This window comes from Pelmatolapia mariae, linkage group LG1 (genome assembly GCF_036321145.2).
Source record: "Pelmatolapia mariae isolate MD_Pm_ZW linkage group LG1, Pm_UMD_F_2, whole genome shotgun sequence".
Taxonomy (NCBI): domain Eukaryota; kingdom Metazoa; phylum Chordata; class Actinopteri; order Cichliformes; family Cichlidae; genus Pelmatolapia; species Pelmatolapia mariae.
The window spans coordinates 20,818,351-20,843,799 of record NC_086227.1 but is presented as its reverse complement, the minus strand read 5'-3'; the positions used below and the strand labels follow the sequence as shown (position 1 = coordinate 20,843,799).

The 25,449-nt window shown below is 41.3% G+C and overlaps 1 protein-coding gene across 2 annotated transcripts in view; it reads left to right on the top strand.

Annotated features, from left to right (window-relative positions):
* Window positions 1-25,099, top strand: part of dennd2b (DENN domain containing 2B) — a 55,030-nt gene extending 29,931 nt beyond the window's left edge. For both annotated transcript variants that reach the window (XM_063475237.1, XM_063475228.1), the window contains exons 5-20: window positions 3,479-3,600; window positions 4,873-5,088; window positions 5,473-5,569; window positions 5,738-5,782; window positions 5,905-6,089; window positions 6,826-6,935; window positions 7,447-7,516; window positions 9,660-9,737; window positions 10,738-10,878; window positions 10,994-11,142; window positions 20,558-20,735; window positions 21,687-21,728; window positions 22,582-22,693; window positions 23,688-23,927; window positions 24,224-24,310; window positions 24,620-25,099. In XM_063475237.1, coding sequence (XP_063331307.1) covers window positions 3,479-3,600; window positions 4,873-5,088; window positions 5,473-5,569; window positions 5,738-5,782; window positions 5,905-6,089; window positions 6,826-6,935; window positions 7,447-7,516; window positions 9,660-9,737; window positions 10,738-10,878; window positions 10,994-11,142; window positions 20,558-20,735; window positions 21,687-21,728; window positions 22,582-22,693; window positions 23,688-23,927; window positions 24,224-24,310; window positions 24,620-24,654 — 1,907 coding nt within the window. In that variant the 3' untranslated portion in view covers window positions 24,655-25,099. The remainder of the gene's footprint in view (window positions 1-3,478; window positions 3,601-4,872; window positions 5,089-5,472; window positions 5,570-5,737; window positions 5,783-5,904; window positions 6,090-6,825; window positions 6,936-7,446; window positions 7,517-9,659; window positions 9,738-10,737; window positions 10,879-10,993; window positions 11,143-20,557; window positions 20,736-21,686; window positions 21,729-22,581; window positions 22,694-23,687; window positions 23,928-24,223; window positions 24,311-24,619) is intronic.
* Window positions 25,100-25,449: the final 350 nt, after the last annotated feature.

Genomic DNA, 25,449 nt, shown 5'->3' with positions numbered 1-25,449 from the left:
TAAGGATGGAATTTTTTGTGTGGTCACAGATTCGCTTTTTTAAAAATTGCTAAGCATCATTTTCTTACATTTTTATGAAGCGTTTCTCGCCGGAGAGAAGTCAACTCAATAGTTTGTTGTCTGAGATAATTTGTGTATGAAATGCTGGATGCGTCGAGGAGCCAAAATTCCTTTCCACTAGCAAATGACCCCAGGCCCTTTGCCCAGTTCAGCTGCCAACTCCCTCGGTGCATATTTAATGCAGTGAAAATGTGTCAGTGCGATGTGCAAGCTCATGATGAAACTTGTGCAAAAAAAACAACAAAAAAAACAAACAAAAAAATCCCCAAACAGTTTACACACTCTGCAATATTTTTATTATAAACGCTCAGTGATGACTAAATAAGGGTAGGATTTTTTAAATATACAAGCATAATCATTTTTTTCCCAGTCAGTGCACTTCTTCTTCTCCTTCTTCTTCTGTTTTTTTTTCTTTTTTTTTCTTTTTGGCTGAGGATGTGCAGCGGTCTGAGATAGAGCGTCAAGGCATGACGGATTTTCATGTGACTCGCAACAAAGCTCCCATTGTTCATCCGGCACTGTGAGGGTGAGAGTTTGCAGTTTGGAGACGCACTTTTCCCGATCTTTGCCTGTTCTCGACAGAGATGTTGTCTTCGAGTTGAAGTGCTCAAACAAAAGCTTTCAAACTAAAGTTTCATTTGAGAAGCAGCCACGCTGGTAGGAAATGAGGGTTTTTGTGTATCTTATTACACGGTACAGCCATCTTTTACAAAGAACAACAACCTCCCGTATATTCTCTGAACTCAACAAGGAAGCGTGTACGGAAAGAAACAGAAAAAAAACCCCTTTTGCTGATGTTTAGGTGGATGTTTAGATTATATATATATAGTCTAGGTCTCCCATAATGTGTTTCATATTTGCTCTTGACACGTTTTTCTCTTTGCAATTTGTAATTATAAAAATCAAATGCAAATAAAGCTGACATTAGAGTTGCTTTCAGACAAAACAATTTCTGGGGAGTACCTGTGGGTAAGTACCCACTGGGGATGTCCCTGTGTTCCAAATTCCTTCCAAGCCTTTATTCTGATTGCATTCGCCCCTCAAAGACAAACTCTTGAGGCTGATGTAATGCAGGCCAGTGGTTGGTAGTTCAGCGTCACCTCTTGTTGTGGTCAGCGTCTTCATTTTCTCCCCACATTGCTGCATGGGGTGGATGCCCACTAGCAAACCGAAGGGAACTGTGAGTGCAGAGTTTTATATTTAATCAAGATTGCATCTTATTTCCCTTTATTAAAGCCTGGACTCCATCTCATCTTCAAGAGCTGCTTCCTAAATAGCTGCATTCAGATTTTTAGCCAATTACAGTATGCCTGCATCACTCAAAGTTCCTCTTAACCTGAGGAAGTACCCTGGTAACGCTGGCTAGAAAAAAGACCCTATAAAACAAAGTACTGCGATGGTTCCCAGATGTGAGGTCTCTTTTTCATGTCGTATGAAAATACATGAACACTGACTATGCAAGAAATGAAAAAAATTAAATAAATAAATAAATGTTTTTCTTTCCCATGAGAACTTTGACTTCTTTGACTTTCTTGGAAGGACGCCCACTCACTTGTTGTCAGTTGGCACTTGTGCTTGATGTTAGGTGTTTATCTTAAGATCGCTGGCCTTTTTTGACCTGCGCTACAGTGTTACTACGGTTGCATGATATATTGTGACATCAGGGAACCGTGTAAATGCTTTTAACTAGCGTAGCTGATAAATGGTGTGCCAGTGATTGATCTGTTTACAAGCTGATGAATCACACCCTTTGCACCACTGACACAATGATTCAGCTGTCTGCTCTTACCCCACTGCGAATGAATCTGGGCGACTGTCTGCTAAGTGTAACGAGCGATTAAACAGATGCACCTTAGACACATAAAGCAAGCTGTAATTTTGTTATGGTGCCTGAAATACTGTACATTCTGCCACAAAACGTCGCTGGCGTGGTCACGGGAGAGACTGTCTTCGTGACGGAGGCGCTGTACGGTTTGCGGTCCTGCCAGAGGTTCTTCTATAGCGTCCATCCCTGATGTAGTTTTGTTTCAGTGGTTGAGCATTGGTACAAGATCGCCACTTTAGAGGGTAAACTGATCCTGACATTGTTGGTGTAGTTTGTTCTGAGCCTCGCCCTGCCCAGAGCGTCCATTGTGCGTACGCAGAAATGTACAATCACAGTGTGCAGCTGAGGTGTGTCCCCTCCCTGCGTAATGCTGCGTGTCTGGGAGTGTGTTAGGGAGAGATCCTGAAGTTTGTAATCAGAGGAGCAGATTAGTACCCTCCAGTGCATGAGCAGCTATAGAGACATATGATTTTCCCAGCAGGCTCTCATTACAGTATAGCTTCGGTTTAATGGCGCAGCGGCACAATGTGGGGTCAGACTGAGCCCTCTGATTCTGCCCCGCAGCTTTAATGATGCACATAAAAATAACTCCACTCAACTAATTGACTGCGTGACACAACATAACGCCCCGAAACTCCACATCCAGTGTACATTGTCTGTGCATGGATGTGTGTGTGTGTGTACAGGTTAAATCATTAACCTAAAAATAGGTAACTGAACAAAGCTATGGAAGCATTTTTTTAAGTTAGGTGCTTAAAAAACTCTCATTGTTGGAGGGTTCACCGGGTTTTCCTTTAAAACACAGCTACCAGATGCACTTCTGTTGCCAGATAACACTGATTTTCTTTCTTTTAAAAGTTCCCTTCATGCATTTCGACGCCATCTGGCTCTGTTTTTTGTTCTTCGCCGTGGTTTCTTCTCTTTCTCACAACCTTTTTCAGACCCTGCCAAAAAGCTATTCTCAGAGCACATGTCTGAATAGACACGGACTGTGGTGTTACACAAGTTCTCTCTTTATTGAAGTTGGTCCCCTGCCAGGTGACATCAGCGAGAGCCATGCTATGCTCTGTAATGTTCATGCTCTTTGCTTTCCTGCCATCATTTAGTGACTGAAGTACAGCTATGGAGCGGTAGCAAAATCGGTGCTTATTGCAGGCCTAAAATAATTTGACAAATGAGACCCGAACGCTTGTTTGTCAGATGCTTTATTAGATTGTCTTATGCAAAAAACAAACATAAAATGATATACTTAGTGGATGTATACTTGAAAGAACCAGTGGTTATTGGAAAGGTTCTTTGTGTAACTCATTATGTACTCTTCTTTTGCTCTCTCACTACAGTTTGCATATCTGGACAGTGACTCAGTTGGGAATTAACTTGAGTCGGCTGTGAATGTCCTTTGACTTACCTTTCATCACTCATCCCTTTTTGAAATAACCTAGGGAGGCCTTCTTGGACCTCTGACACCTTTAATCGCCTTCTATTTACCCTCTTTGACCCCTCGGCCTCATCTGTCCTCTCTCAGAAACGGCCTGCGCACACAAACTGTTGCCAGCTGTACTTCTACAGTGAACACTCACTTTATTCCCACAGAGAAGGAGAATCCATATGAGGACGTCGACCTGAAGCGGCGGAGTTTGGGCCGGACGTCTCGTCTGTTGGAGAACAACCGCTCTTGGTCCGTCATGGACAGGAAGCTGAACACTCCTCCTCAGGTAACCCAGGAGCGCAGATGTGTTTTCTTGTAGTAAATATAACACACATCCCCTTTCGGGGTGTCACGGATGAAACCTGGATAACGTCTTTTAAAGAATCTCACACCTCATTTGAGTCACTCCAGGAAACAGCTTGACGTGTTTACACCTTGCGATGTTTACAGAAAGGGCCATCTGCTGATTTAGTTTGCTCACTTCATTGCCAGGCACATGCCTCGCACTATGTAAAGTAGACGGGAGAAAAGGGGTACATGTGGTAACAACAAGCATTGTTTAACACTGCTGTAAACACTGTTTGAACTGCTACTTTTGACAGAGAAGTCCATCAGAGAATTCAGTCATTTCCAGAGTAGTGCTGAGAAAATGAAGAACATTTCAAGTTATCACATGCACAGGAAAAACCCACGTTTTGTAGATGGACATGCTTTTTTGAGTTGTTCCTTTGAATGCCACTCCCTGTGACTGCTTCACAATAAATCGTATTCTCCTGCTTAAATACTTTAATGTTTTGTTTGCATTGACACTAACACATTAAAGCATTGTGGCCCACATACGGACCAGTGAAACTGACCTTTCTGTCAGTGCAAAGCTATTAATCTACACATTTAATTCCTGGTATATTTTAATAAAACAAAAATAAGTGCAATTTAAAAAATAAATGTTATTGTTATCTTGTTGTAGGGTCTTCAACTTAAAATATAAAGTGCCTTAAGGGAACTGTTGTTGTGATTTGGTGCTATATAAATAAAACTGAATTGAATTACTTGTCCGTTTTTCTACATAATAAAGAAATGTTGTTATAATAAATGAAAAAAAAATCAGTCAGCACCACACTGGGTTCAAATTGTAAGAAAACACTGTTACAATTACCGAAAATGTTCTTGTAGCTCATTGCACAGACTGTCCTGTAATTATTAAACAGAAAATAAAATAAAATAACAATTTTTGTTAATTGACAGAATATGTCCTTTTTTCCCTTTGTACTCTGAAACCACCATTAAAATGACAGATTTCTATGAAAAAAATGGAAATTTCTGTCATTGAAGTCCAAAATTCAGGCTCTCTTTCCAAAGCTGTCGAGCAGGCCATATTTGAGACCAATTCTGGCCCCCGGGCCTTATGTTGGACACCTCTTTATGACAGGAAATGAAAAACTAGGTAGGCAGATCACTATGCAATGTAACTGAGATATAAAGATATTGCTTAAAGCTAAGTGTTATTACAAGTGAGTGAAAGGTACCAAACCTGCTGCTTCCTTTTCTCTGTAACTAGCTGCCTTCCAAACCCAGCAGTCAGTCCCTTCGCTTGCCTGCTCCGAGCGACAGGAAAAGCCATCGGATGTCGCAGCTGACCAAACGCTACAGCCACGACGAAATGCTGCTTCTCCCCCAGATATGTGTATCACCTTCACCTTGCGGCCTGCTGGATGATAGCCTCTGTAGCACAACCGATACCCTGCCCTCACACAGGCACTGGAGGATCCCCAAGGTACACACTGCGAAATTGTACAAAAACACCTACACTAAGTCCTCGCAGAGCTCCGACCGTGTTCACTCTGTGTTCCCGCTTCACAGATCATCTCAGGTTTCAGTCAGAGTCAGTGGAGCTGTGGATCACTTGTAATTCCACAGTTTGGAATAGATGTTTTTAAGATAGAGTGTCTTGATGCGTGTAATCACTGTTTAAATTTGCCTTTTTCTCAAGAACTCCCCTTAATGCCTTTCTGTTGTATTTGTCTGCACCCTTTAACACACATGTACTGTATTTCACACTGTTAGCTTTGGCCGTGCACATCTCTGCTTCTTATACTTAGGCTCAAGAGAAACAAAACCTTAGGTTCCTGATAGAATTTCTTCCTTCCTCCGTCTACAGCTGGTCCAGAGGATCAACTCCATTTACTGCACTAAACGTGGGAAGAAGAGGTTGAAGAAGCTTTCCATGTCCAATGTTGAGACTGCATCTCTGAGAGGTATTGCTTCTCTATATTCCCCTTCATCTTCTGGCCAGATAAGCGAGTAAATATTTGTATCTCAGCCACCCACGTAGCGTTCCCTCTGTGTCCCTTTTGCGACATAAACACATGTTTGTGAAGAAGCACCCTGACCCATAAAAACCCCTTTTCTCTGTGTGTCTCCAGACGACAACAGCGAGAGCGAGAGCGACTCGGACGACAGGTTCAAAGGTTAGCGAGCGCACATTTTTCAGATACCTTCTGTTTAATTGACTGACCTGCTGGAGCCTCAGATTTCATTCTCTACAAAAAACTGACAATTTTGCGTATATTATGTTTGCTCCGTTTCTCAGCTCACACCCAGAGGTTATTAAAGTTACAGTCCATCCTGCGACGAGCCCCGAGCTATCGAACACTGGAGCTGCAGCTCATCGAATGGCAGGAGAGAGAACTCTTTGAGTACTTTGTGGTTGTTTCTCTGAAAAAGAAACCCACCAAGAACTCCTACTCCCCAGAGGTCACCTACCAATTCCCTAAGGTAAAAGCCACAACTGGGTCCTGCTGCTGGTCGCCTCTGACAACTTTTACTTGGGGCGTAACAAGAATGCAGAGAGCGCAAATTGCTTTGAAACAAAGCAAACATGCAAAAATGTTTTTTAAAAAAATCAAGTCTAATCTGTCAGTGACCATAAAATTCCTTAACCGACGTCACTAGGTTTTTAGAAATCACAAACTGTGCACAGATATGTCACCACTGAATGGTTTCCAAAGCATAAATAGTTCAGAACCTCCTGAGTGTTATTATTACGTGACTTATAAAAGCAGTTACTGCAATGATATTATTCTTACTATTAAAAGATTGTGTAGAGGGTTTCTAAAATTTCCCCCCATTTTGAGCCTTAAAACACTTCTTTCACATTTGACCCTGCAGGCTGTTTGAAGTTGTGTGGGTTATTACAGCTTATAAATTAAAGCCCTGTAGGTCTGTTTATAATTAAAAATAACCAAGATCCATTCACGCCACAGGAAAAACCCCGAAAGGGTATTTTTCTAATTACTGTTCAGCTGACGTGTACACTGGGAGAAGTTAATCTCACACGGCCAGAGAGCACTCTCTGTGTAGTTGAATTAGAGAGGACATGAGGGAGTTTAACCTTGAACAGGAGAAAAGTTAGTCTGGTCATTTGTTGGTCATCCATGGGGGATTTTAATAAAGGATGACAGAGTTATGTTAAGGAGGATGAGCTGACTGGAATACTCTCCTCACCTCACAGCTTGATAGGCCCACCAAGCAGATGAGGGAGGCAGAACAGAGGCTCAAAGCCATTCCCCAGTTCTGTTTCCCAGATGCCAAAGACTGGAGTCCGGTCTCAGAGTACAGCAGGTACGTCCAGCAGTCTTCCACACAGTGTCAAATTCCTTTCCTTTCCTGTCTGTTGGGCAACAGAAAAAAACAGAAACTATAGAAATTTCACATCCACCTCACCCTCTAAAGGTCACCTAAGGGCGACCCTTAGAGGGTGAGGTTTAGGTTTTCCTCTGCTGAGTAGACGCCAGCTTCTGAAATGACGTCTCATGCATGTTAAAAGTTTTTCCATTTGGCTCCATTCTGTAAAAGGTGGATTTTTACTAAACCCAAAGCCACAGTGGCCATTATAACTGATAATAAATGATACTGTACTTTATTTAATCAATAACAATATAATAATGATGATAATCTTTCACACACCTCCACCCTTTTATCTGTGCACTCCACCTGCTGCACCGTTTGAATGTATAACCATGCCAGGCCCAATACAATCATGCTCTGTTTTATCACAAGTATCTGCCGTTGTGTTCACGACTCTGTGTCTTTGCGTTGCTCCTCATGTGCATATATTTGTTTTTGGCCTCAGCGAGACCTTCTCCTTCATGTTGACTGGGGAGGACGGCAGCAGGAGGTTTGGGTACTGCAGGCGCCTGCTGGTAAGCCGCTGTTCATCTCCCTGTTCGCACCCCGCTGAGCCCCTGTTTGTTGTGACAGACGCTTTTATTTGAACACTCGATGTAGTTTTCCTGTGGCGCTGCTGATGTGACCGTGTGCTTTGTCCGAAAAGGAAAGAAATCGCTGAGAATAATAATGTCAAAAATAAAACATGAAAAACTAAACTGGGTGTGAAACGCTTGAAAAAATAGATGCGGACAAAGATTATCGCACTTACTGTTACAGCAGCTGAGCAGCGTGTGTGTGTGCCCAGTAAATACTTTAAATAGTGTTAGCAGAGCAACAAACACCCAAACTACACAGGTGAGATTTCAGTGGCTACAAAATACAGTAATTGAATAAGTATATGTTTAATGAAATGTGTAGCTCTGTTGCATTTTAAATTGAATAAACTTGGGAAGAAATATTGCCTTAAAAGATAGAACGCGGTCATAAAAAGCCCATGAAAATGTTGTAAAATATAATAATTGAAGATAAAAACCCAGTTAGGACTGACTCATTGGATTTAACAACGGTTTCTGGGGCGAGGCAAGACAAAAAGAAACCATGAAAAATCCAAACATTGTCATTCTGGAGCATTTCCTCTCCGTAATTAGGCTGGCGAATGCTTTGAAGTGTTTCGTTGAGCCTCCCATTTAGCTTGCGGGTGGAGAGCATGACTGTGTGGGATTCTGCTAATGTGCTGGCGATTTTTGTTTGCCGTTTGCCTTTAAAAAAAGAAGAAAAAAAAAGCATGCACGCAGCATGCACGGTCTCAGACGCTTACCAGGAGCGTGTGTGCTGTTTAACAATCAGATTTCTTGGTAAATTTTATATTAGCAAAGTGTTTTCTTATGCATGATCCGCTTTGTTGATCTGAAATTCTTTTTGATGGAAGCAGATTTTAATGACGGTTGACAGAGACAGATAGGGAGATGGGGAAGAGAGGTGAGCTGCTCTCCTCCAGTAACTTTGTTTCCTCCCCGCTGTCTGTCCAGCAGTTGGCAGCAGCCGAGCATTCCTGAGGACTTGAATCAAGCTCCACATAGTTGATTTAATCATCCATTTGGAAAGGCAGAGGAGAAACTAGAGGAGAAAATTGTATTCCTAATATGGACAAGTGGATTCGTCTGTGTGGCCTGTGTTCATTTGTGTCTGTGTTTTTAAGTGTCTGTGCCCCCGGTGTTTCTATTTGAGCGCACAGAGGACAGCAGATAGGATCAGACAGAGCAGATAAACCACCTATGTTTATCCGCATGAAAGACTTTCACCTCATGACAGATTGAGTCAAAGACTTCACATACAACATTTAAGCAACTTATCTTCACGTTATCATCCGTGTAGTTTTATGGTCCCTTTATGTATTTGTAATTATATACAATAGTGTTTGGAAATCTTGAATCGCCCCTTGTTGGATTACTCTTCAATAACGTAGAGGTTCTTACTCAGGGGAGGCCAATCGTGACTGATTGTGTTCAGTCGTGTGTTTTTCTATCCAGGTATGCAGCGTGTTTAGGATCATTGCTTGACAAATCAAAATCTGATGGTACTTTTCTGTACTTTTGTAATTAATTCCAACAACACCGCTGGCTGAAGTGCAGCCCAAACCCATGACAGAGCCACGGCTGCTTTTTAAATTTTGTTATTTTTGGCGTTTTCTTTAATAGAATGAACTAAAGAAATGTGAACAAATGATGTGTTTTTGTGTTTTTGTGACAGGCTACAAGTAACAAAATGTCTAAAGTTGATTCCTTGTTTTCTATGATGTGAGAACACAACACTGGTGCATCCCTTGAGTTTAGGTTCCTTGTTTATGCGTGAATGATTCATAGGTCAGTGTTAAGTGTCTTAACAAGCAAAAACAAATATTCCTGTGAAGATCTTCAGGTACAAGGACTGGGCTCAAACAGCCAAGAAACCCTTGAGAACTATTGCTCAAGACCACTTTAAAAATTACAAGAAAATGTGTTTCATTGGAAGTAAAATATAAAGAAAAGAGGTGTCACTCCAGACTTTTGGACAGCACTGGGTATAGGGCTACCTTGCTAAGCCCTTCCTTCAAGTGCATTTATAGTTATTACTTTTTTAAGGATATCTCTGAATGGGTCTCTTCTGGTAAAGAGTTTATTCTTTTTTCTCTTACAGCCGACTGGGAAAGGACCTCGCCTTCCTGAGGTGTACTGTGTCATCAGCAGGCTGGGCTGTTTTGACTTGTTCTCTACAGTGAGTTCAGTCTTGTCCTCTAGCCACACATACAGTAAATGCACACATGCACGCACGCACACACACACACACACACACACACACACACACACACACACACACACACACACACACACACACACACACACACACACACACACACACACAAAGCCAAATTTCTGCATGCGGTGCTGTAGCTGTGGTTAACCTGTCTCACAGCTGAAGGAAATGACTTTCAGCAGACCTTGTGCCGAACGCCTGTTTGACAGTAAGGCTTGTTTCAGCTTCTTTTCCTTTTTTTTGTAACCCTCTGATTTCCCAGAGTAATTGTTTCTCTTGCTTTTTTCTCACTGGTGCTAACGCAGAACAGAGCAGTCACTCTGTGTGACTCTTTCAGCCTTATCTGATTCCTTTATTATTTCAACCCAGACTGTTGAATGTTGAATGTTTTAAGGATATGGTGCATATAGATATAGTTGCCCAATGAGACTGCAGTAACTGAGTAAAAGTAGAATAACTTCGCCATATTGATGAAGTATTCACACACTATCAGTATGGGTGTGTGCCTTTAATTTGTACTGGTGTTTACTTACTAGAGCCAAACTTTAACTAGTTTTGGATCCTGTGATATTTAAGCACCCTTAGCAGATGCCCAAAGAGAGCAAGAGAATGCCTGCAATGTTTCAAATGTAAATTAGATTTATTAAAAAAAAAAAGTTATCATGATAAAGAAGGAGGTCAGTGTTTGATTTCAGAGGAAGCTGTATGTGTGTGAAGAGAGAGCAACAGGGTTGATATCATATGACCTCCAAAATGAGCGATTCCCCAATCAACTTTCCAGACAGGAGGCAGCTCGGACCAAAACAGGCAGACAGGCACACTGGGTGGAATTTTCCTCACACAAAGGCATGGAAATAGATGCCTTTGCTATTTTTCAAAACAGAAAATGAGAGCTAGACAACCATGAGCGCTTAAAGCCACAACAGTATGTTTCCATTAATTGTCAACACCCTCTTTTCAGATCCTGGATGAGGTAGAGAGACGGAGAGGCATCTCAGCAGCTCTGGTCTATCCCTTCATGAGGAGTCTGATGGAGTCCCCCTTTCCCGCTCCAGGGAAGATCATCAAAGTAAAAACCTTCCTTCCTGGTGCAGGAAATGAGGTCAGAGCTACAGGCACAACAAAACACAACTGCTTTTTGTTTACGACCGTTAGCTCAGGACACTTTGGCAAAGTGCACTCAGTAAATCAGACTCACGCTTTCTGTGATCACTCAGGTCATTGAGTTGAGGCGGCCCACCGATTCCCGACTGGAGCACGTGGACTTTGAAAGTCTGTTCAAATGTCTCAGCGTGCGGCAGGTGATTCGCGTCTTTGCCTCGCTGCTGCTGGAGCGGAGAGTCATCTTTGTGGCTGATAAACTCAGGTAAGTGTTAGAGTTAAAGAATTGGTCTGCAAAGTTGACCTGTGCAAGCATTTGTGCATACTTTATATTTGTATTTTAAAAAAAAATCTCATTGGATAGGTAATTTTAGACATTTTGTTTCTTTCCCAGTAGAATTTGTTTCAAATTCTCCTGGGAATTTTTTAAAAAGAACACCAAAATTTCAGAATTCAGCCTCAAGACTCAGACTTCATCCTTCATTTTCTATATAGATGCATCTCTGTAGTGTAGCGGTTAACACGTTTGCCTCACGCACACAAACATGATCCCTGGTTTGAGACCAGACACAAAGTTCTGATGAAAAATAAGGGAGCTGCTGAAAGAAGTTTCACTTATACTGTGATTATATTGGCAACTGAAATGGGAACACACTTGTGTTCTTTCAGTGTGGGCTATAACAGGCATTTTCCCTCTGTGCCTTTACAAAAGGCTGTATATAAAAGAAAGAGTGCCTTAAACAAACAGCCGTCTGGGTACATTGAAATCTGTGGGAAAAGACAAGTCAGCTCCTGTGCTTCGTGACCTCAGCAAAAAGTGTTCCTGAGTTTATGGTCTAGTTTCAAATCTTTTTTTATACTTATTTTCCAAGTTGTGCTCCCTATTAAAGTTAAAAGGGATATAGCAAGGTATGCTATATTGTGACTGATGGGTTGCTATCCACTCCAGTAAAGTAGTGTGACCATATAGATGATAGAGGACATATTTAGATTTATTAATGTGGCTCAAGATGGACATGTGCATGGAGGGATAGTGGATATATTGGAAAAAGGATGGAGCTGCCAGGCAGAAGGGAAAGAGGAAGAATACAGAGGAGGTTCATGGATGTAATGAAGGAGGACATGCAGAGGGTTGGTGTGACAGAGGAGGATGCTAGGGACGAAATCATCCACTGTGGCGACCCCTAAAGGGGAGCACCCGAAAGGAAAAAAGTTTGGCTTAAGAGGCCCTGACAGACTGGTTTGGTTTTCCTTGCCTCCTTGTCATCTCAAATCAAAAAGTAGTTTAAGGATAGTTGGAAAGAAGCTTGCGTCTCTGAGTGCAGCGCACAACAAGAGATCACTTACATCAGCCGCATGACCACTCAGTAAGCTGTGAATCTAAATTAAATTAAATTCTCAATTTGTTCCAATCTGTGCGATGACACATCACACTCACTCTGAAGAGGAACTAGCAGGATAAGTGCTGTTTAGTGTCCAATCTGTTGTATCTAGAAAATTTCAGGGCTGCCTTAGTCTCATGCGGCCTATTGGAATCCCTCTTCTAAACACAGAGACGCGTAATAGCAGGGTTATGCTGTGGATTTGCCAACTGAAGCCTGACAGATGCATGTGTAACAGTTTCACTCTGATGTCTGATGTTTGGTAAGTATAAGAAAAAGTCAAGCAGCAGTGGAGTTTTGATATCAGAGGTGTAACGGGTCACTTTCAAAGGAGAGGTAAAATGTGAAGTCTCCAAGGACTCAGTGTCCTCTTCTTACACAAAAGAGAGGGGTACTTTTAGAGCATTGGAGTCAAGGGTGGAGTGGGAGGAGATTTGAGTGGAGAAGTAATCTCTTCATGTATCAGAGCCCAGTTTAAACAAACATCAGTGGGGGCAGTGACTGTGAGGGGAAGGAATGCACTTCCTGTGTGTGCAACTCTGCCCTCTGTGATCTGTGGCTCAACTGTCACCATTTGACTTACGATGTCACGTTCACTCCCTACGTACAAGTGACCTCGCGCTCTGCGTCCCCGGAGAAAATTTGTCTGAGCTGCTCATTAGCGGCGCTGATAGCATCGAGGAGTCATAGGGTGGGAATCACAAAGTGACTCGAGATAGAGTATTATTATGATATGTTAGCGAATAGCAGCCAGTTCTGCACGGCAGTCAATGTTGATAGATCTTTGTAATATCTAGCTCAAGTGATAAACAAAGCATACTGATGGTTTCCAGAGAATACAATCTTATACCTTCTGCTGATCCTCAGACATTTCCAAACATCAAGTTTACATTTATAATTTTTGACAACTCTTAGGTGGATTGTCATGAAATTTTGTGAAGCTGCTCTTGTCCCCTCAGGGTTATTTGAACTTTGGTGACCCCGTGTCTTTTTATTTACCACCATCTAAAGTTTAAATTTCCAGATTTCTTCTTGTTTTTCTTTTTGCACGTTTCTCACACTTATATGTTTCAGTTCATTAGACAAAGTTTAATATTAGTCAGCAATAACCAGATAAATACAAAATGCAGTTTTTAAATGATGATTGAATTTATGAATGGAAAAAAGCTATCCAAAACTACCTGGCCCTATATGTAAAAGTAATTACCCTACTAAATCTAATAACTGGTTGCGCCACCTTTGGCAGCAAGAACTGCAGTCAAGCAATTGCAATAACTGGCAATGAGTTTTACACACTGCTGTGGAGAAATTTTGGCCCACTCTTTTTTTGCACAATTGTTGTAATTCAGCCACATTGGAGGGATTTTGAGCATGAACGGCTTGTTTAAGGTCATACCGAAGCATGTAAATCCCAATAAAGTCCGGGTTTTGGAGTGACAACTCCAAAACCTTCGTTGGTTTTGTTTTGAGTTTTTTTGGACCCTTTCAGAGGTAAACTTGCTGGTTTGTTTTAGATTATTGTTCTGCATAAACTGAGTGTGCTTGAGCTTCAAGACACAAACTGATGGCCGGACATTCTGCTTCAGGATTTTCAGGTAGATCACAGAATTCATGGTTCCATTAATAACGGAAAGTCGTCCAGGTCCTGAAGCAGCAAATCGGCTCCATCAAACTACCACCACCATGTTTGACTGTTGGTATGATAATCTTTTTATCAAGTGCTGTTGGTTTTACAGCAGATGTAATGCAACTCAAGATCATCGAGGATGATCCAGAGGATGTTTTTTTGAGACAAGTCTTTGTGTTCTTTTCGGTCAGCACTGGTTTTCACCTGGGAACTCTCTCATAGATGCCATTTTTGTCCAGTCTCTTTCTTATTGTTAAATCATGAACTCTGACCTTAACTGAAGCAAGTGAGACCTGCAGTTCTTTAGATGTTCCTCTGGTTCTTTTGTGACCTCCTGGATGACTCGTCAATGCGTTCTTGGACTAACTTCAGTAGGACAGCCACTCCTGGGAAGGTTCATCTCTGTTCCAAGTTTTCTCCATTTGTGGATAATGGCTCTCACTGTGATTCGTTGGAAATCCCTTTTGTCTGATTTATTGCTTTTTGAGATCTTTTAGCTGCCTAAAGGATCTCTCAGTTGTCAAACCTGGATAAGGCAAGTGAAATTTAAGTCAAACAAGAATGCAAAAAACTAAGAAATCAGAAAGGGGGCAAAAACTTTTATGACACTGTACCTAATTATTAAAAACTCCGAAATATAAACTGAAGTGTAATACCCACTTCAGATTTATTCCCAAATTTAAATAACTGAGAAGCAGAATGTCAGTTAAAATGTAAAGAAACAAGACATAAAACTTACACAAAACAAAAATAACATACACAACGTTTAAGGCAGGGTTCTCGACAGATACCTCTTAATGTTTGATCTACACAGGAGCACTGTGTATATGCAGTGCTCCTGTCTTTTGATTTCATTTTTAAACATGATCTCTGTGCAGCTTTAATGACTCGTGATAAAAGAGCTACTCCCTCTCCATCTCTGGCACATAATCCATTGCAGACCGTGATATATGTTTCTTTCCCCTCAAATGTATACCCAACACACGAAGGAACTGAGAGGAAAAGCTATTTTAGGCAATAGCTGCGTTCAATCAAGTCTCGTAAAAATGAACCGAGAGCTTTGCTGCTATTTCCAGAAATTTTGCTCCTTCTACACAAAAGTCTGCAAAGACAAAGTCATTCACGCTCTGATGCCTGTAAAAACTAGTTGGATGTCTAATCACAGACACTCAGCATTAGCTGTGCTGCTCTGTAATTGCTTTACTCAAGTGACCTGCAGATGTTGAATGAATTTTGTCAGTCCTGCAGGCTTATGTAAACAGTCACTGTCAGCCCTCAGGGCAGAGCTGAGAACAGTTACCAAATTAAATGTCTGGATTTATTGCTAAACATAAGCAGAGAAATACTCCTGCTGTATATTAGATTACAGATATTAATAATATGGTAATATGATTCTGTGCAGCTGTGCATAAATATATTTAATTAAAATAACTAACAATGCATTTTTGTGCAAATGAAAAAATTACATTAAACCTGCAAGCTTTAATGGCCAGTTTTTAGATACACCAGGCACAAATTTCTCTCCATGCACTGATAATAAACATGAGGGCAAATTCCAAATCGTACTTGTATCATTTTAATTTGATTTATCACTTTATACACTTATCAGTGTATGTCTGAAAGAGCTGCGTAAGAGTAATTGAGCGGGCAACAAAGAAGAGAAAAGAATTTAATGAAATATGAGAAGTCTGGCTTTTAGAGGAAAGAGTGAAAAGAGGAGGGAACTGTGAAGGGAAACAAAACAATAGCTGAAAGCCTTTCTCACAGCCATGGTGAATTAATCAAGCTCACTTTTCTGTGGTGCAGCAGGCTGTTTGTGTTTCTGCATAGAGCCGTTCCTGTGTCCTCTTATAGTAAAACTACATGATTGAAAAAAATATTAAAAAAGCACATATGAGGCGTCGTGTTTTTGGTTTTGCACTAAATTGCCTGAAAGTGAACTGCAGCCGTGGAGCTCGCCAACATGTTTTGCAGCTGCAGATCTGCAATATTATGATCAATGTGGTGACTGTAGCGCTCAGACAGGTAGAATTATTGCTGTTGCTGTAGGCATTTTCAAATCAGCAGGTACTGCAGCGTGCTTGTTTCATTTAGTCCACGGTTGCTCTCAGACACTTTCTCTGGCATGTTCTGCAGAGCTGGTACAAAGCCAAAACCACTTTTAGCAACTCATACACTTTCCCATGTGGTATTCAACTCATCGACGCACTGTAAATATGTGAAATGTTTCAGTGGAGAAAGATGTGGCTATTACATGAGTCTGACCAGCTGATTTTTACATCAGTGAGCATATGTAATGGTAGACACCTGCACACTTCCATTTGCTCTCCAGACAGCCTTGATTAAACTCGGACGTTATTGTGGTTTTAATAAGAACATGTATGGAGTTTTCCATCAGGGGGCCATTTCTCAGTGTAAAATAGTTTGTGCTGTTTGACTGAGACTCAGTGGCTGGAGACCCTTATGCACAGGAAGTGAGGGAAAACCATTTGTGGGGCTAAAGGAGCAAGCAGAGAACATTCTGCTAAAAGGATAAAAATACACCACTGGGAGCTTACCCTAGCTATACAGTTCTGCATGTACTCTGCTGCCACTTCGTGTGACTTCTAGGTGTTATTAGGGGCTTTGAAGGAGGCCTAACACTGAGGAGTGGTTTTGTGGATCAGCTGGCATGTGACAGCTGTGGTTTTGTCTTCTCTAGACCTGTCTGTGGAATTCGTCTTGCCAAACTGTCCTAAGACTGGTTGATACAACACAGAGCTGCAAAGCATGTGATGATACAGCCTTGCCTCTCTTTTTCTTGAATACTGAAATTTATCCTACTCTTCTTCTGGGCTTCACAGACTAAGCCTCCCGATCCCGTGTTTCCTGGAGTATCTGCCAATTCATCGTCACACACATTAAACCAGACCCAGCAGACCCATGAGAGCTAATATGGGAGGATTAGCTCCCAAACCTCAACACACAACAGCTCCGAACAGACGTCACCTCTGTTGAACTCTCAGGATCTTTTTTTTCTCTTCTTTTCCACTTTGAGAGTGGCATCATAAATTGAAACATAGATGTATTCCATCAAATTAAATGAGTCAAATTAATTCCTGTGGTGTAGTTTTTATTAGTAAAAAGGTATTAAACTATGGAAATTCATGTATATTTACATATGTTTAAGTCAGCAAGTTTATTGACACACACTTTGTTGCTTTGGGTGTCACTGGATGGCAAAAACAGATTTTTTGTGCTCTTGTATCTACGTTAGGGTAACTCATTTAATTTCTAACATGTTCTCAATAATGCTAAATGCTAACGTAAGCTGGACGTGGCTACTGTGATGTCACCCATGCGTTTCTGGACTTTAATCAAGGGTGGAAGTTAGCAGCAAAGCAAGCTAGCAAGCATGGTTAGGCCCCAGTCACACAGGACTAGAGACCGGTTAACCGCCATATGGTAACAATCAGTCACGACAGAAAAAAAAGTGTCATGGTAAAATAGACCCCCTTTTACACGGGCCTACAGAGTGGTCGGTTTGCCTAGCAACCAGTGAAGTGTGTATTCTGTCACTGGTTGGTGAGTGGTTTCTGGAGGTTGCTGGGAATCGCAGAGAGGGCTATGGTACTTTAGTGAAAAACCTCCTTGCAGTTACCTCGGTCACTAGCAGACTGCCCTTATTGCAGTTTGCATGGTAGATGCCAAATTGTCCGCAAACACTAGGAAACTATTTTCAAGCAAGAGTGAAACTGAATAGTGTTAGAACCAGAAATGGTTAGTGTCCTGAGGGCGGCCAAGGCAAATTGTTTGCAACCAAATCTACCACAAGGAGGTTTTTGGTGCACCATGCTCTTTGTAACCAGTTTCACCTATACTCAGCCAGCAGCCTCTAGCAGTCACTCAGTGTCCAAGGCCTTAGAAAGCTGCATCTATAAACTTTAGAGATGCAATGCTAAGACATGGGTACTTGCTAGTTAGCGTTAACAGATAAATAAAATACTACTATTTTACTCCTCAAAACTGGAACACTAAACTTCTTGAATGATCTGGAATGAACACATAGTAGTATTAGTCATGATATTTAATTCAAAATGGTCCAAAAGGCACCTGCAACACAAACACGGGCAAGAAGTCCAGTTCAGTGACTCAAATTTGTGAGCGAAGCCTAGCAGGCGTGCTAGAGCTATATCGCCAGAGTATGGCTTTGATTCAAATAGGCGGCACCGTTAACTTTAAAAAGTCCAAATGCAGTACAGTTGTTATGAAGGGGAAAACTATCCACAGAGACCAAAAATATGTTTGTACAAAGCTGTAAAATTGCTTCTGAATGCAGTTTAGTTGGGGATTTTACCACAAGCGTCTGTGACGACTTGTCTCAAGTGGACACTCTAAGAACTGCAGTTTTTTTCCACCTCCGACTTGGATTATTTGTCAGTTGCTTCATTTTGATTTGTAGGGTTAAATTTCCTATTTAGCACAAGAAAGTACAGAAAGTACATCTGAGACAGAAGTACTGCTAGTTTTATAGTTCTGATGGTCACAAACCAAAGAATTTTAATTCATTCAGTGGTTTTGAAAAGATTTCCTCCTCTTCCTGATCTTCCTCCCCTCAACCCCAACCGGTCACAGCAGATGACTGAGGTTTTTTTCCTGTTATAAGGGAGTTTTTCCTTCCCACTATCAACAAGTGGTTGCTCAAAGAGGGTTGTTTGTTTTCTCTCTATTACTGAAAGGTGTTACTTTGACATGACTTTCTGTGATTTGGTGCTACATAAATGAAATTGTATTCAGTGGAATTTCACATTTAGAATAAAGTGGCACTGACTGACTTTGTGGCAATGTTGATGTCATGGCTAAAAAAAGCCATATAATGGCCTATAATCCTATCTGTACTTATCTACACTGTACTAAGGAAAAAATATGGCTTTACTGTTTAACTCAAACGGTTTTATTTTTTCTGTTTTACTATTCTTTACCAATCAATGTATATGGAGGCCAAAAAGCATTTTTTCTTATTATTTTATGACCTGTGTATGCCTGAAGCTTTGGTCTAGATCAAACGGGAATGTCCCACTCGCTCTCCAGAGTTGAGTGGCAACCTCTGGTAGTGCGGAGTGTTTTCGTTGCAAGTTCATTTTCTCCCAGGAGTATGTGGTCGGGGAATGAGTGTAATTGATCCTTTTTGGTATCAGTGGTGTGCAGGGCTGTGTGTAGCCTGTGGCGAAGGTTTTCAGAGATCTGTGCCCCATCACTCCCTGTTGGAACTCGTCAAACCCAGGAGACGGGATCTTTTAGGAATTATCAAGCCCTCCTCAGGCAAATGGAAATCAGACTGGCCAAAGCAAAGCTGCAAGTGCTTCATGTTGTGAGTGAAATGTAAAAAAAAAAAAGAAGAAGAAGGTTGAATGCTGTGGTTATTGTAGCCTTTGGGTTTCTCTGTTGTAATTTTATTTTACCCTGTCTAGAAAACATTTTAATCTTGTCAATTTGACACATGGGAAGTTCAGAAAAAAAACTCTGGCAGACATGTAGCTGGAATGGATATTGTGGAAAAAAAAGCTGTGGGAGTTTGTCAGTTTTCTCTGTATATTGCTCAGTAAAGTTTCTCTGCGCTGAAACAGAAATAGGTCACATAAAAGGGAGAAACTTTTGTTTGCTGTACTGCTGTTGATGAAATGTATATATCTCAGATAACGTGCGTCATATACCATGTTTGATCCCTGGTCTCGGTCTTGAGCTATACTGATTTAGTGGTTTGTGTGTGTGTGTGTGTGTGTGTGAGAGAGAGAGAGAGAGAGAGAGATTGGACCCACAGTTTATTTTCACTCTCTTTGTGTACATGGACTGGACAGTATGTAGAAGACTGAGGGTAGTCTGGAGGGGGGGCGGGGTCAGCCACTGTCAACAAGCGACGGATCGTGAGAAAGACGTGCTGCTATTTGTGAGCTTCATGTTATACCACAGCTGTCGAAGTTAAACCGAGTTGCTGCGTTTTGTTATTGCGTCAACAAGACTCCAGCTTAACCATAGCAACATGTCAGAGTCACGCCACCCCTGCAGACAGAGTGGGGCAATCTCAAAATAATGCAGTTTGTGGGGTTACGGTTCCTCGTTGTGGTCTATAGTAAATGGTGTTAACTGTTGGCACGAGAAGTGGAAGTGCAATAAATTAAGGCATTAATTTTTCCAGAAGCTGTGATAATAAGCTGTGATAACGTAAAAACTTTTGGGGGAAAGAAAAGAAAAACAAGTGTATTTGTGGAAGCTCAAGAACAGTCTGTTGGATCTGGCTGCACCTCAGATGAGCTGCAGGAAGAACAAAGAGTCCGAATACTTAGCTGTACTGTTATGGCTCATTTAAAGGCAACAGTTTCAGGGAAAAGAGGATCAAATAGTCATTTAACTTGGAGAATTGGAGTGTAGTGATGGAAATACATCGGCTGTGCTCCAATAGTTTGGAATGTGGCCCCAGTTAGTGATTTAGTAGTAATGATTTTCCAAACATTGCATTTTAAAGAAGAATATAACGTTCAACTTAGCATGACCGCAGCAGGTGGTGCTTTCTGAGTAAATGCTTGACTGCACAACCCTTTCAGCGTTTTTTTCTCCCTGTTTCAAGCTTGTCTGAATTAATCTGGTTAAACATGATTGATGTGTTTGCCTTCCTCTTTGTCTCCCATCATCAGCACCCTGTCCAGCTGCATGCATGCTGTGGTGGCACTCCTCTACCCCTTCTCCTGGCAACACACCTTCATCCCTGTGCTGCCAGGGTCCATGCTGGATATCGTCTGCTGTCCCACTCCCTTCCTGGTGGGGCTGCTCTCCAGCTCGATGCCTAAACTCAAAGAGCTGCCTGTAGAAGAGGTGAGTACATTGTATTTAGACCATGAATTTTTCAATTTTCATGTTGATGTCAGCGATGTGTAAATGTTGCTGCGTAGAGTCCTGAATGTAAGGGATTTGGATGATAAGCTAAAACAGTACAGATCCACAGTAATTCCATTATGACCTGGCAACTGTGGCTGTTTCTCTTTCTGCCTCTGTTTTTATTATACTAGGGAACTAGCCAGGTGACGTCCAAATGATAAAAAAAGAGGAAAACTGAGGTCTCATTTTTAGATCGCAACTTTCAGACCTTGTTAAACAACTTTGTGTACCTGCTTCTCAAGTATGAATGCTTTTTTTTGACTTAAAATGAGTATTTTGGGTTTTTGGGTCATCTACCAGCTGAGTGAGATGTGCACTCCAGCCGGGGTTGTTAATCAAATTAGTTGATCAGTAAAAATAATGGTTACAGGTTTTAGACCAAGTCTTTCTACAAAACAGAATCTTGGTGAAGTGAAGTGTGGCAAGACTTTACTACACTGGTCTGTATCACACATGACTCAATGTGGATGGACGGATGGCATCTGTGCTCTCCATCTGATTCTTTCTTTCGTATAAAATAAATATTTTGGCAGTAGAAGCCGTGTGAAATGAAATGGCCATTAGTTTGTTACAAAAGCGTTACTACACCCAGTTTTTTCCCAGCATTGGCCGCATTAATATATCAAACTGAGAAGCGACCATGTTAATCAGAGTTAAGACCGACCCAATAACGAGTTGTTCGCGATACCAGAAATCTGTTTCTGTCACTCTTCCAGTTTGTGATTCATTCATTGTGACATTTGTCCAAAGTATGTTTACATCTAACATTGTGCTGTAGCATGTAGCTTTGACCATTTTATGCAGAGTGGACTTTAAAGTTATATAATTCATCAAAGAGTTCTCATGTGTGCTAATCAAATAATAATATCCTCCTTTTCTCTTTTTTAGGCTTTAATGGTCGACCTGGGAACTGACCGCTTCATTAGACAGGTTGGTCTATGCATTTAAAAAAAACAACATTAGCATTAGCATGAGCAGCGACCACTGTGCCCCAAGTGGTAATGTAAAGATAATGGGAAATTTCCTTTAGTACCCTACATGTTTTTCAGTCGTTTGCTCAAAAACATTAATTGGCATTTCTTATTTCTGGAACAATATATTAATAAGTAAAAGCAGCTTTAATTGTGACGTAACTCAGAAAAATTCAACAATTATAATAAAAGTTCAAAACTCAGGATAGGAGTGTAATGACTAGATGAAGTAATGAAGCACACAGAGGTAATCTGTCCCAAGAAAAAAGCCAATAATGCATAGGTGAACTACATCAGACAACAATGAGGGTGGGAAAAGAACAAAGGCAGGAAGTAAAAATATAGCCACATTAGGAAGACAAAAAGCAACAAAATAACACAGGAAGTGACGGAAAGAGAGACATAGAACACACCTTCCTAGGCAAACAGGAAGACAGAGAGGAATGCAGAAAGCAGGAAAACAGTAAAGAAAAAGAGAAAAAAACTTAAGAGGAACCGCAGAGATCATTCCTGGGTATCCTGGTTTTCTGTGGCAACATGTAATTGTGGTGTAACAGCTGTCACAGCAAAATGTCTCAATAATGTGCGTTACACAGCAGTAACTAACTAAAGTTAGCAGACAAGAGCTATCATGAGTAAGGGACAAAAACAAACAAACCAAAAAAAACCTGACTGTATCAGGTCGAGTAGGAAGATCGAAACATTTCTTATTCCAAAAATTAGACAGTCATGCTCGTAAAAGGTTGCAGAGCATCTTCTCCACGCCATTGTTGTTCATCTGTAGTAACTGCAGCACTTTCAACTGTCTGTAGATGGATGACGAGGCATCGCTGTTGCCGCGGAAACTTCAAGCAGCTCTCGAGCAAGCGCTGGAGCAGAGGAATGACATCATCACTCAGGACTCTGACAGCGAGTCAGACGAAGGTGAATAAGCGACTGAACATCTCTCGGTAACGCGGCAGATGTTCTTCTTGTTAATTAGGGCGACAGCGTGCGCGGTCTACAAGTCTGTGAAACTGGCTGGGAAATGACGTCTTCTGTTCTGCTGACAGTGAGTCATGAAAGGCTCATCTTTGAGACGAGCTAATGCTGTTTCTGGTGGTAGTAGTGTACATTTCAAGCTGACTGGAGCATAAGTGCAGTTGTCTCTAATGTGTCAATGTCTCTATGTGTAGCTCCCATGTGCCCTTGCAGTCAGGATTCCCAGTTTTCACCCAGGAGGCCAGGTTTTGACTCCTGGTGTAGAAATAAGGCTTTTATCAAGGAATCATGAATGGCTTACCTGTAATGGGCTGTCACAACATGCTTTACGGCACAGAAACAAAGAGAATTTTGACATAATAAGGCCAAAACAGTTGTGTTTTTTTAAGGCTACTTCAGACAGTCTTATCTCTGCTTTCCAAATTCCCCTCCAAGACCAACAGCTAACACTCTGTGTGGTTATGTTACATGTGCCAAGTGCCACTCATAACCAGTTCTCACTAGTCCAGAAAGCCAACACACTTGTGCAACCCACAGTATAGCCCCATTGGACTGTAGGTGAAGGGAAAAATGAAGCTGCAACTACAAAAATTAGCTTTCTTGTGCTAATATTAGTGGAAAGTAATAAAGAACAACAACAACATGAGTAATCAAGAAAAGAAATAAGTAAAAAATATTGACCTGTGGTGAACTTGGATGACAGTTGTAGCTCTGGGTGCTCTGATGGGCAGGATTTCAGGTTTTTCTTCTGACATAGGATAAACACAAAGCTGTCACATCATTATTGTTATGTCTCAATTTTGTGGTTAACATGACTGAGTTTTGGCCTTATTCAACAAATTTACTTTGCAAGCACAGGAAAAATCTTGATCTTCAAGGTTTAACAAAAGCTATGGGCACATTTTATCGATTAACGCCTTGGTTTTTATCCCCGCAGAGTATAACTCGCTGAACAGCCTGGTGTCGGAGGCGTTCATCCGCTTCTTCCTGGAGACTATTGGACATTACTCCCTGTTTATCACTCAGAATGAGCGCGGGGAGCGCATTTTCCAAAGAGAGGCCTTCCGCAAATCAGTGGCATCGAAGAGCATCCGCCGTTTCCTGGGAGTCTTCATGGAGTCTCAGATGTTTGCAGGGTTCATCCAAGACCGGGAGCTCAGAAAGACACGAGCTAAAGGTAGACTGTTGTTCTCTGAGTGTCAGCTGGGTCTATGAATGCTCTTTCTTCCTTAAAACATTTCATGAAAAAGCTGTTTGCTTTTCTTTGTGGATTTCCACCCCTGCATTCCTAGTGCTCCCTGTGCAGAAGAAAGCATTGCACTTACACTGACCTCTAGTGGCTGAAAGTTTTTCAACAGCATGCTTTCTCACTGAATCACAGCAGCTCCCTGAAGTATTGATGTTTCATATTCTCGTTCTTTTCCCTTCCTTTTTCTTTTTTTTAAAGAAAAATCTCTGCTGTTGTGTTGACAGGTCTGTTTGAGCAGCGGGTAGATCAATATTTGGAGGAGCTGCCAGACACAGAGCAGAGTGGAGTCAACAAGTTCCTCAGAGGCCTTGGTGAGTTCAGAAGCAGACATATTTTAGGAGCTGGAAAGTTATAAACAGAAATATCAAATATTTATTCTGCGTATGCTAATGTCATCTGAACAGGCAGAGCTACACAGCAGCTTTTACTAAACCTCTGCACACTTTCACTCTCACTTTATTTTTTATTGTAAATATCTCACATGACATGAGCTAACTGTGATAGGCTTCACCAATAAGAACTTAAACATGGATGTTTGCCAGAAATCAGATTTTTTTGTATACCGAATATTCGTGGCTTCATTTTACACCGCCTAATAGATTCATGTATTTTATTTCCAGGAAGTAAAATGAAGTTTCTCCACAAAAAGAACTGAGGAGAAGACCTGATCTTTCAAGTCACTGCGTCAAGACGACTCCCATTTTCATCCTTTGTTTTGTTTTGTTTTAAATGTTCTAAAAGCATGTACATATTATTTCACTGTAAGCTGTGATACTCTTCAGCCTATGTTTATAGTATGAGATAGCAATAGCAGGACGGTACACAGCAAGTGAGTCGTAGAGTAACCACTGATGTCTAGTCGTGCTTGTGAAGAGTGTTATCGGAGTTTGTGAGTGTATGTGACTTGAAATGGGTTGCAGGTGGGCGTAGATGTACAGATATGTTTTCCTTTTTGCATTATTTTACGACAGTGTTTTTCTCTGTTTGACCTAAAGCTTATTCAAAAACTGTACATGCAATACAATGAAGAAAATGGTTTGAACTCTTCCTGGAGATTTTTACAGTCTTTTATTAAAAGTGATCATTAAAATTGTTTCAGTGCCCGAGTGTAAGTGTTGAACTTAAACTTTATTCTATTCTTTATTCTTATGAAACTTTATTCATTCATTTTATTATCAAAACAAGGCCCAAAGCAGTACAGACTTCCCAGTCAGACATAGACATATATTTCACATTTTGCCTGATGATGAAAACTCACCTCCTTTTACCGCTGACATCTCAATGACGGCCGCTCCCAAAGCTGTGCATTAGGTTGGTAAGATCCCAAAAGGCGCAGTAGTCTAACACCGGCTACCACATGCTGCTGGTAACCTAATTACGTCTGTGCACATCACTCCGGTGGCTGTCGCTGCCACGCTGTTATTAGCTCTCCTAACTGAGCGGCTCGCTG